This window comes from Ornithorhynchus anatinus, chromosome 12 (assembly GCF_004115215.2).
Source record: "Ornithorhynchus anatinus isolate Pmale09 chromosome 12, mOrnAna1.pri.v4, whole genome shotgun sequence".
Taxonomy (NCBI): domain Eukaryota; kingdom Metazoa; phylum Chordata; class Mammalia; order Monotremata; family Ornithorhynchidae; genus Ornithorhynchus; species Ornithorhynchus anatinus.
In genome coordinates, this window is record NC_041739.1 from 17,734,893 (window position 1) to 17,746,974 (window position 12,082).

The following is a 12,082-nucleotide window of genomic DNA, read 5'->3' on the forward strand; positions in this document are numbered from 1 at the left end:
TCGGTGCCTCAGTTTCCTCAACTGTCAAATAGAGATCAGGTACCCGCTCTCCCTACTTGGATTCTGAGCCCCAAGTGGGACAAGGGATTAACTTGTATCTACCCCGCTGCTTCAAGCACAGTAAGCCCTTAATATATATATATATATAAAATAACACTTAAATATGATTATGGTTATTACCGATTAACCGTTACACACCAAATACCTCCCTCTCACCACCAGCCAGCAGGCGATGCCCACGAAATCAAGGGGGCATCAACCCAGTATGGGCGACGAGAAGTTAGAAGACTACTTCTGTTCCCCTCCCCCGTTCCCACTTCCTTTTTTTTTGTTCCTCCAACACCTTTCTCATTCGCCATTTCAAGAGACCGGCCCGGGGTGGTGATGGTGTGTATGTGTGTGGGGGGGGCGGTTATTCCGTGCGGATGAGACTGCGGGCCCCTATTTGCCGCTGACTCGGCCTTTCCAAGCGTTTAGCCGAATGCTCTGCACACCCTACGCGCTCAATCAATACGACGAAATGACTGCACCGTCCCCCTCCCCGCGGCGCACTCTTGGCGGCACCTCTTTGTGTGGTCGCGGCACCTGTTGTGTCCAGTTGGCAGGCCAAGTCAGTGTTGCGCGGCGGGTTGCGGCTCGTGCCTCGCACAGGGTCTCTGCCTTCCCCGGCCCAGTGCATGCATGCATGCAAGCACACACCTGCACGCACCCCCCACGTGCATGCACCCCACATGCATGCACCCACATTCATGCACCCCCCCACATGCATGCACGCACCCCCCACCTACGTGCATGCACCCCCCCACGTGCACACTTCCCATCTGCTGCCGCCGCCTTTTCCGAGCTCCCCTAGCCCCGGCAGCTCCGTCGGTGGGAGTGCGGGCTGCCCGCCTCCTCCTCCTCCTCCTCTTCCTCCTCCCCCTCCTCGCCGCGGAACTTGGGAGGCGGCCGAAAGGGGAGGGTGGAGGAGGCCGGCTCGCACGGTGCACGGTGCGCTCTGCCGGCTCCGGCCTCCGAGGGGAGCCCGCCCGGGCGGCCATGGGGACCGGCCGCCCACACCTCGCTTTGGCTTGAGAAGGAAGGAGGATCGAGGAGCCAACGCGGCCGGAGGAGGTGAACTTCGGAGGTGTCGGACTCCAACCAGGTGGGCGGGCTAGGGGCGGGGAGGACGGGCCCTGGAGATCCTTTTGGCCCCGCCTCTCTGCTCCCCCCCCCGGCCATCCGGGCCCACCTGCCCCCACCCCAATCCGGCCCTCTGCGGGGGGCTGCCCGGCCAGCGGGGTCTTCCCCCCCCTTCCTCTCCCCTTTTTTGCCCCCCTCCCGGAGCCGACAGGTGCTCCGACTCGCTAAGTGACTCCCCTCCCCGCCCACCCACCCCCTCTGGGCTGTTGTTGCGCCCTTTTTTTAGCCTCCCTCCTCCTCCCATCCCCTCCAACCCAGCTCGGGAAGCCTGCAGAGCTGGGGAGGCTGGTGCGGGTCCAGGCTGCGCTTTTGATCCCTCGCATTAAAAAAAAAAAAAGCGCAGGAAAAGAGCTCTAGGAGAAAAAAAAGTTTTGGATGGGATGATGTGGAAACTACCCCGCGATTCTCCGCCGCCAGTGCAGGCTGACGGCTTTCTCCCCGGCGCAGCCTTCTCTGGGGGGTGGTGAAAAGGGGCTGGGGATTTGCCCGGCTGAAAGTGTGTGGTGTGTGTGTGATCTCTCCTCCCCAATCAGCCAAATGCTCCTCTTCGGGTTCCTCCTGCTGCTGACATCCCTCCTGGCCGGCCGGAGACATGGAGTCCAGGCGGAATCCAATTTGAGTAGCAAATTCCAGCTCTCCAGCAACAAGGAGCAAAACGGTAAAGTCCTTCTCTTATTTCTTATCGCGCAGCAGCCCACGCGCGGGCTTGGAGTTGGTCTTGCAGCTGGTCTTGCAGCCTCTAATAACGGGGGCTGGTCCCCATATCGGTACATCGCCGGTTTTTTAGATCTGGCCCTTTGGGGGGGGGGGGGGGGGTTGTGCAAGTAGCCTGCAACTTTGGAAGCCGCCCCGAAGCTCCCACAACCTAATGCTACGGCAGCTACCCCGGAAAAAAGAACATCCTGAGATGGGGAAGGTCTCGTTGAGACGCCTGTTGCAAAATCTTTCCCTGCCAGGGAGAGACTTTGAAAAGAAACAAACAAAACTGGCTTTAAAAGTGATGCCAAAATGAATGAGATTTGGCAAGTCTGAATCCTGGATTTTTTTGTTGTTGTTTTGGTCACTTAAGGAAACTTGTCAGGCTCTTACAGGAACTCTGTAGGTAAAGGGGCACCAATTAACAGCTAAAAGAGTAAAGGGGGGGGGGATCCAGAAGCAGCTTGGAAGGTTTTAGAAGAATAGAAAATGTTTCTCTTTTTTTGTGCCTTTTTTTCTTCTTAAACGTACCTTTGTACCCGGAGCTCTCAACTCTCCGGCAGTGTGTTTTTTTGTATGTGGTGGTGAATGAGAACTATTTTTTCTGTGCTGGAAACGAGTTAATCCTGCATAGGAAATGAGAATTACTTTCAGCTTTCAAGTGTACCTGAAATGTTTAGAAAACTCTCAAATGCAAGTTCCCTTGGGCTGGGATTGCGCAGAGTAGGAGAAAGGCTCCTTTCATAGAGTAAGGGCAGCTTCAGGGTGTGTAATTTGCTTAGCCTCTGAACTCCATATGATTTACATTATTCAGATTTCTGAGCGCCTTTTCTCTTGATCTACCATTATGAAATCATTTAAAAGAATAGTTTGCAAATGGAAATATAATACTCCACGTGAAACCACAATGTTAATGCAGAATGCTTAAAATTAGAATATTAAGCACCCTGGTTTGAAGCATGGCCTGTTGCTGGAGAAAAAAAAGTACGTTTTATATTTGTGTGTCATTTCTTCAGCATGTAAGAATGTATGTCATCCCTTCAGTATGCAAGAATACCATTATTTTAAATTTTCTAGGCCAGACCAACACAAATGCAAACCTTGAAAATCAGGGATGGAGTGTGTAATGGCTTCAAACCACAAAAACTAAAAATATAATTTTAAGGACTAGGGTGGTTCAGAGCTAACAGCTTTGAACTTGGGACTTCAGAAAATGTTTCTCTAGAGTTAAGTACTATGTGTCGAATCATCTCGAAGACAAAAATGGATAGAGTAAGGCTTCCGAGAGCCTTTGGCAGGCGTTATTGAAATTCATAGGATATGTGGCATAGCAGATGACCAAATTTAGCAAGGGAGATTAATATTGTTGCTTCTTACTGCTTGCTAATGTGATGACATATGGCACCTGCAGACTGCCAGGGCTTCTGATCAAAGAAGAGCCCAGGGATCAATTCCTAATCAGAGCAACTGCAGAGGGCCAGAGGAAAGTGATCAAAACTTAGACCCAGCTTCACTCCGATAGGAAAAGCGATTAGACTAATCTTGGTCTAGCTCAGGGGAATATCTGTAATATTTTCCTATAGAAATGACCGAGTTCAATCAGATTAGAGAAGCTTAATGACCCAACTGCAGAATACCCCTCCTTGCCTGAGACACATCTGCCCCTTCCATCACTTGCTGCTTGAAATTCCCCCTGGGTTATCTCCCCTCCTCCATTCTCTATCCCCTCCACCTGTCCCTCCATCCTTCCAGGTGCCCCCAGTGAACTCTCACCCCGTGTGCCCTCCCAATCACACATGACCCATGCCATTACCCGTGTCTTATGTTCTCTCTCTCTGTCCCCCCTCCCCTTCCCCTCATCCTGTATATCACCTCTGCTCAGCCTCTCTATTCCTCCTGGCTATCAAGCCTGCAGCTGGGCTGTTGATAAGTCAGGGAGCGAGACAGGAAGAAAAAGAGAGAAGGTGATTTACAGGTCCTGCAGAGGTGATCTCATGAAATTGGGTTTCCTAGTTGCAGGCATGACCCAGGGGTAAAATGGCCTGCTTGCTGCCTCCTTAGCTGGCTATTTTTAGTCAAGTTGTTTTTAGTACTGGGGGATTTAGAAACTGGTCTGAATGTGTAAGCAGTGGAGCGCTCTGTTGGCTGAGGTTCCAGATTTCCGCACATGATTGAGCTAATGGAGGGTGCAGAGGACCTGGACGTCGCCAGGGGGCAGTGTGGAGCTATTTCCCTGCACATGCTCATGGTGATTTTTTGCTTCGCCACAGTTTGTAGATTTCACAATATGGTACTAGTTGTTACTTGGACATTGCGTGTCGGTGGTGGCCAACGCTCCTGGGGACAAGAGGAAAATTGTATTATTGTGCTTTGGATCATCTACTGATTTGATTGGCACTGTGAAATGATGCAGTGCTTCTCTGACTACTACCAGAGTAGGGACCTTTTTTACACTTCCTACTCATTTTTGGCCATCCCCTTTCACGTTCTCTTTTCTGTGCCTCAGAGCTAATATTTCTTGCTGAGTAGTTGAGTATATATCTAGAACATTTCTGGCAAAATCATCTGGGTCCAGAACCCCAGAGCCCAGACCAGGTTTAAAGGTCCATCCTTGAAGTGGTCTGAGGTGGGAAATAGCTACTGTACTCCCAGGAATAATCCAGCCTGAGATCTAGGGAAGATAATTGTTCCTCGAAAGACCAACATGAAGGTTTGACCTCTCCGGGGTGACCCCTGGAGTCATTTGCCTAAGGCGTCAACCTCTGCCGGTACCATGTCCCTGACTTTCTCGGAACCCCCTGTTTGGTCTTGTTTTGATGGAAGTGCTCCTTTTCCTGTATTTCACACCCCACCATCACTTTTCCTCCTTGTTTGTCAGCTATAACTAGTGTAGGATGGAATTTAGGGGTTTAACGAAACCTGGGATGGCCTTGGAGACTCATTGAGCTCAGCAGGTGTTGGCACTTGAACATGTGAGGGCATGTCCAGGGGAATAACACTTAACATTTCTTTTTTTTGTAACATCTCAGGACACTGGTCTGTCTTTTTTTTCCATTCAATAGTATTTATTGAGCGTTTACTATGTGCAGAGCACTGTACTAAGCGCTTGGAATGTACAATTCGGCAACAGATAGAGACAATCCCTGCCACTTGACGGGCTTACAGTCTAATCGGGGGAGACAGACAAAACAATAGCAATAAATAGAATCAAGGGGATGTACATCTCATTAACAAAATAGAGTAATAAAAATATATACAAATGAGCGGACGAGCACAGTGCTGAGGGGAGGGGAAGGGAGAGGGGAAGGAGCAGAGGGAAAGGGGGGAAAAGGGGGCTTAGCTGAGCAGAGGTGAAGGGGGGCAGAGAGGGAACAGAGGGAAAAGAGGAAGCTCAGTCTGGGAAGCCCTCTAGGAGGAGGTGAGCTCTCAGTAGGGCTTTGAAGAGGGGAAGGGATTTAGTTTGGCGGAGGTGAGGAGGGAGGCCATTCCAGGACAGCAGGGGGACGGGGACCAGGGGTCGACGGCGGGATAGGCGAGAACGGGGGACGGTGAGGAGGTGGGCCGCAGAGGAGCGGAGCGTGCGGGGTGGGCAGTGGAAAGAGAAGGGAGGAGAGGTAGGAGGGGGCAAGGTGGTGGAGGGGAGCCTTGAAGCCTAGAGTGAGAAGTTTTTGTTTCGTGCAGAGGTCGATAGGCAACCACTGAAGGTTTTTAAGAAGGGGAGTGACATGCCTAGAGCGTTTCTGCAGGAAGATGAGCCGGGCAGCGGAATGAAGAATAGACTGGAGCGGGGAGAGACAGGAGGAAGGGAGATCAGAGAGAAGGTTTTTTGTGTGTTTTTTGTGGTTTGGTTTGGTTTTGTTCTTTTCCTGGGCATGGCCTAGTGGAAAGAGCATGGGCCAGGAAATCAGAACTTGGGTTGTAATTCCAGCTCTGCCACATGTCTGCTGTGTGACCTCAGGCAAGTCACTTAACTTCTCTGTGCATCACTGAGAAGCAGCGTGGCTCACTGGAAAGAGCACGGGCTTTGGAGTCAGAGGTCATGGGTTCGAACCCCGGCTCTACCACTTGTCAGCTGTGTGACTTTGGGCAAGTCACTTAACTTCTCGGTGCCTCAGTTACCTCATCTGTAAAATGGGGATTAAGACTGTGAGCCCCACGTGGGACAACCTGATTCCCCTGTGTCTACCCCAGCACTTAGAACAGTGCTCGGCACATAGTAAGCGCTTAACAAATACCAACATTATTATTATTATTATCACTTATCACATCTGTAAAATGGGGATTAAGACTGTGGGACAGGGACTGTTTCCAATCTGATTACCTCATCTCTACTCCAGCGCTTAGAACAGTGCTTGGCACATAGTAAGGGCATGACAAATACCCCAGTTATGGACTTCAGCTCAGTGTTGATTTGGGGTGCTTCCAGATAATTCCAGACCTTCACACACTGTTGCCTCCAGCTCCTATTCCCTGATTCCCATGCTACAGTTTTGGGAGAACGCGCCCAGTACTTTTGATATCTGACTTGTTGAAGTATGTAGGAAAAGTGAATTTGAAGTTCTCTTTCAAGCCCTGGCATGGATTTGAGCTTTTCACAGAAAAAATTGCTAGGGAATCCTTATGTGATAATGATCAGATTCAGGGCATGTAGAAGGCAACAAAGAATAAAACTGCCCCACAAATTCCAAACCAGAATTTTAAGTAACCTAGGCATGTAACTATCAGTCAAACTTAAAGATTGGCACTCGTGGACATAACTAAAATAAACTTGGTTGGACCAATGACCAAGAGCATTCAGTGGTGCACGGAAGTCTTACTCTCTGCGTCGGTATGTTCCCATTCTTTAGTTGAAAATTATTTTTGCTCTCAGTAAATCAAAAGTATTCAATCCTATCTTTTTTTGAACAAAATTTCTATGGTGATTAGAAGCCCTGGCCAGACTAGTTTAAACTTGATTTAATTAAAAGGGGTTTTTACACTCCGCTGATTGTGTGGTGTTTAGCTAGAGGCAGATTTAAAACTCCTGTGAAGTTAGAAAAGTGGATTTTAAAATAAATCAACTTTAACCTGTACCTTAACATTTATCTCCTGCTCTCATTAAAATACAGTATTGTGTTTCAATTAAAGAACTAGTTGAGCCCTACATTAATTCATGAGATCCAGCTGGCAAAAGGAGAATGTGTAATATTCAGGATCTACCCAGTTGGTCTACGATCGGGTCAACTTTTCATTTTGAGCGAGGGAACTTCCAGAGGGTCAGGCCAGTGAGTGGAGCAAGAAGACAAGTGAGGAAAGCAGAAAGTGCTGGGGAGAGTTCTTGAATGAGGCTGGGGTCAGAGTCATCCTGGAGCATCCATTCCCAGCATGTATTCTGCCCCCAGACCATTCAATTGTATTTATTGAGCACTCACTGAATGCATAGCCCTGTACTAAGCTCTTACTGTATCCCCAGATGACCCACCATTTTGGCAATGATAATGTGGTCACTTTCCCTGCCACCCAGAGCACCTGTCAGACTGATTTGGGAGAGAAACCACCCTCTGACCCCTCCCCCCCCCCCCACAGCCACGCACACCTCCAGACTATGCCTTCTGGCCACAAAACGTAGAGTTGCCATCTTGGCCCCAGCTTCCATTTCTATCCTGCCATTTGTGGATAGGACAAGTCCATCTGTCTGAAAAAGGTGTAGGAGAAAAGCAAATGGCTTCATCCTTTCATTCAATAGTATTTATTGAGCACTTACTATATGCAGAGCACTGTACTAAATGCTTGGAATGTACATTTCGGCAACAGATACACTTCCTACCCAATAATGGGCTCACAGTCTCAAAAGGGAAGCACAAAACTTCAAAAATGAAAAAACGATGGCCAGTGCCATACCTATAGGGGTAATGGCTTCCATCATTCCCATGGAGCCGCCACCTCAGTAAGTTGCTTTTTTGAATATGATATCACAGTGTAGATTTTTGCAGATAATTAGCAGCTAGAAAAACTTACAAGTTGTGGGTGTTCTTCCAGGACCTGCCAAAATGTTGGCTGCTGTGGGGCCTACATATCTCTAAGAAACTATTTAAAGTGATCAGCCCTATTTTTCTTTTGGCAGAGTTTATTGGGTTTGATTCGTGAGACCAAGTTGTAAATCTACCTGGCACAAAGAATTCTAAATGTTTGAAGTTTTACAAGACTTACCCGTTTCATTCCTTTGAGTTACGTATGAAAGATAAGATTTGTGATGTGAAGTCTCATTCTTGGAAAATTACAATAAAAATGACAGTTTAGATGGATTACATTACTATCTGTGTTCCATTTGGAAATAGAGAGGAGTTGAAGGTATTTCAGTAGGGAATTGGCCCTGATAATTGTTTTAAGAAAACTTTTCAGTGCAGCAGTAGTATAGGTGACTCATTTTAGAGAATTGTCTTCCATCTTTTTCTTCCAGTGTATATCTGACAACCCTTTTACATTTTTCTTCTTTCCCTTCCATCATCCACCTATACACACAGTTTCTTCTTCCTTCTTGAACTGAAGTTGACAAAGATGCATTAGTGTCTAATAGCTTTGGTACTAAGTGTGGACCAATTTGCACTTGACAGTCTTCTCTTTCCCCCTCCTCATTTACCTTATTATCAGTTTGAGCCCAGGTGATGTTGCCGAAGCTGGCTTGGCAGGTTTTAAAAGCAGTAGAGCCTATTTGTAAGTTCACCTATAGACTCAGAACACTTCATAGCTTCACTACATTTCTAGAATTGAAAGTCACTGAATTGAATTCCCTTCCCAACCCCACCCCCCATTTACTTTTCAGTGCTTAGTACAGTGTTCTGCATTCATTCATTCAGTTGTATTTATTAAGTATTTACTGTGTTCAGAGCACTGTACTGAACACTTGGGAAAGTACAATACAACAGTAAACAGTGACAGTCCCTTCCCACAATGAGCTCACAGTCCGAGGGTGGGTGGGGGAGAGCACACATTGAGCACTTAAATGTTGTTACTATTACTTCGGATAGAGAAAGTTGAAACAAAGACCAGTGCAGTAAAGTAGGATTCCACAAGTGATTAGATTGGAGCTATTTCTCTATACATGATTAGGACCAGTTTGGCTTATCATAACTCTAGTCATACACCTACGATATTGGCAACTTTTTTTGAAATGTCAGCTTTTATGACATAACATCTGGATGAAATGGGTGGTATCTATGTGTGTTCTTGTTTGAGAGTGAACAGTTAGTGTTTAGAAACTATCGCTTTGTCTGCAGCTCCTGTATCCTAGGGTATTTATGCTGCGGACCATAGTTCTGTTTTGACTCTAACTATTCCAGATCCTGAACCGTGCCTGGTCCACAGTTCTTCCAGTGGAGGCTTTGTTGGGTGAGAGTGTGAGGGCCACAGGACCCCAGTGGTGACCAGGGATAAGTCATGTAGTTAACCCTAGGAACTACAAAGAACCGTGGGTCTTTTCATTGAAGGTGGTGTATTAAGCCATTCTTATGGAGGTTTCCAGTGCCTTATATCACCTTTCCCTTACATTTAAGAATGTCCTATAATTGAGCACTTCAGTCAGTACCTAAGTACGTTTCTACCATGGTCCCAGTAGAGTGTGAACTTTTCCTCCACGTCTTTCCCTTTTTCAATATCTTTCTGTAAATGTATCCATAGTGTCACCCAATCCATTGATCAGTTGCATTTCTTGAACATCTGCTATGGACTGAGAGTCCTTACAGATAGGATGAACTATAGAGTATATAGGAAATGTTCATAAATGCTATTGATGAGGTGAGAACTTAATGCGTAGGTGACTGAAAGGGGCCAGTGTGGCAGAGAATAGAGATTACTTGGGAAGGACCGCCTAGAGGAAGTGTCCTTTCAGGAAGGCTTTGAAGATGGGGAGAGAGCTGTGATCTGTTGCAGGTAAAAAGGAGAGTTCTGGTAAAGCAGTTGGCAAGGGTAGAATGAGAACAACACATTGTGAGTAGATCGACTTGAGAGGAAAGGAGATTGTGAGTCGGGTTTTTGAGGGAGAAGAGAGTGGATAAGTAGGAGAGATGATGCCGATTGAGTGCCATAAAGTCAGTGGTTCAAAGTCAAGATCTGTGCTTGATGTGTAGAGGAATGGACAAGTAGCCTTCAGTGATTTATAGGTAGATATTTGACCTTTGAATTCACAGAAGACCATACTAATCGTAGAAGTCACCTGTGGGGCTGAAAAGGTTAATGTGGGAGCCATAATTTCTGCCACACTGTGCACACAAAGGCTGTTTGGATAGAGATAAGGAGACAAACCCCTTTTATGATTTTGTTTGGAGGCTGTATCTATGATAGTGGGTGTAAGTGGCAAGGTGTGTGTTTTGGGCCAGGAGGTGGGGAGCAGGGAAGTAAGAGTTGTGGAAGAAGGATTTGAAAGTGGCCCTGAAAAGACCTCAAATAGGTGACCCAAATTATCTTCAAATTTGAGATATGCATAGAGATTCCTATGATGAAAAATAGTATAACGGACTGCCACAAAAACAAGGTAACCCTAGAATCCAGTAGACACTTGTAAATACAGCCCACATGCTGTCAATTTATTGTTCTTAGTTGAGATTTGTCAATTCTTGATTATCCCAAGGCTTAATTCCCCATCTATTGTGTCTATTTCTTTTTTATTTTACTGGCTGTTTGCCTGGCTTTTCCCTGAAGGAGCTGCTAAGAGGGAGTGGAAGAAAATCACATTAAATCATTTTGCTATTTGATTTGGTGAGGAAAGGCCCAGTGAGCACGGGCTTGGGAGTCAGAGGTCATGGGTTTGAATCCCTGCTCTGCCACTTGTCAGCTGTGTGACTTTGGGTAAGTCACTTAACTTTGTGCCTCAGTTACCTCATCTGTAAAATGGGGACTAAGACTGCCCCACGTGGGACAACCTGATTACCCTGTATCTACCCCAGGGCTTAGAATAGTGCTCTGCACATAGTAAGCGCTTAAATATCAACATCATTATCTTCCCCTGTGCTCAGAATAGTGCTTGGCACATAGTAAGCACTTGACAAATACCCTCACTGTTTATGTAAAATGCACTTCCCCACTGTGCCTCATGTTCTCCTCATAATGTGTATCGTGGATATCAGCATCAAGAAAGACAGTTAATAATTCTGTGGTATTTGCTCTCTTAGCCCGAAAACCACTTTTCCTGCCAGTTCTAACATCCCGCATGTGGCTGGGTATTAATTTGGGTGAGAATTTGGATGAGGCATTCATTCATTCAATAGTATTTATTAAGCGCTTACTGTGTGCAGAGCACTGTACTAAGCAGTTGGAATGTACAAATCGGCAACAGATACAGTCCCTGCCCATTGACAGGCTGACAGTCTAATATGTGTACTTCACTTCCTTTGTCTTTTGAAAGAGAGATGACTTTTGTCCTCAATCTACATTTAAAGAATGTGGTAATTTTATAAAACATTTTGAATTTTTATTATTTGAAAGATGTAAAATAGAGATTGGTTCCAGGACTGAGACCAGTTGGCTCTTGCTTTCCATCCCAAGAGGGGCTGCATTTTGGGGTTGCCATAGAGATATTAAAGAATGTGACTTGTACTGGACTTCAGAGAGAAAATTGCCATATAAATGTGAAAGTAGATTAAGGTAAATTTATTATTATATCTATTAGAGATGAAACATATGTACTAGGGCCTTCTTTTAGTAGTATATTGCACACAGCCTCAAACTTTAGAAATTAAATAGCTGCCAAACTTAATAGCAGAGCCAATCTGTGTTCATAAAGTCTCGCTGGATAATACTTGAAAATCAGATTGTTTCCAGCATTTTCATCTCTAAAAGGACGCTTCTTGTTATAACAAGAGTTTATCAGCTGCCCAAAAGCACATGTTAAAATGAGTGATCATTGTAATCAGAGAGTCACATGATCACAATAGCACCGTTATTTCCTCTCATGGTCATGTGGTTCTAAGCCATATATCAAAAGGAATTGCTCTATTAAGTAGTGTGATCATGTGGTTCTAAGCCATATATCAAAAGTAATTGCTCTATTAAGAAGTAGTGTGACCTACTAAAAACAGCATAAGGTCTTTGAGGTAGGAGATCTGGGTTCTAATCCCAACTGTGCCATTTGGTGGCTATGTGATGTTGGGAAAATCACGTAGCTTCTCTGATTCTGTTTACTCTCCTATTTTCAGAAGAGGAAATACCTGTTCTCCCTCGCTTTAGACCA

At 46.0% G+C, this 12,082-nt stretch overlaps 1 protein-coding gene across 3 annotated transcripts in view; it reads left to right on the forward strand.

Moving 5' to 3' along the window:
• The first annotated feature begins 916 nt into the window (after nucleotides 1-916).
• PDGFC (platelet derived growth factor C) overlaps nucleotides 917-12,082 on the forward strand; it is a 172,661-nt gene continuing 161,495 nt past the window's right edge. The window contains exons 1-2 of one of the 3 annotated variants that reach the window (XM_029076783.2): nucleotides 917-1,144; nucleotides 1,716-1,840. In XM_029076783.2, coding sequence (XP_028932616.1) covers nucleotides 1,720-1,840 — 121 coding nt within the window. In that variant the 5' untranslated portion in view covers nucleotides 917-1,144; nucleotides 1,716-1,719. Of the gene's footprint in view, nucleotides 1,145-1,434; nucleotides 1,841-12,082 lie in introns of those variants that run through there. The other 2 variants (XM_029076784.2, XM_029076785.1) reach the window with 2 other exon arrangements.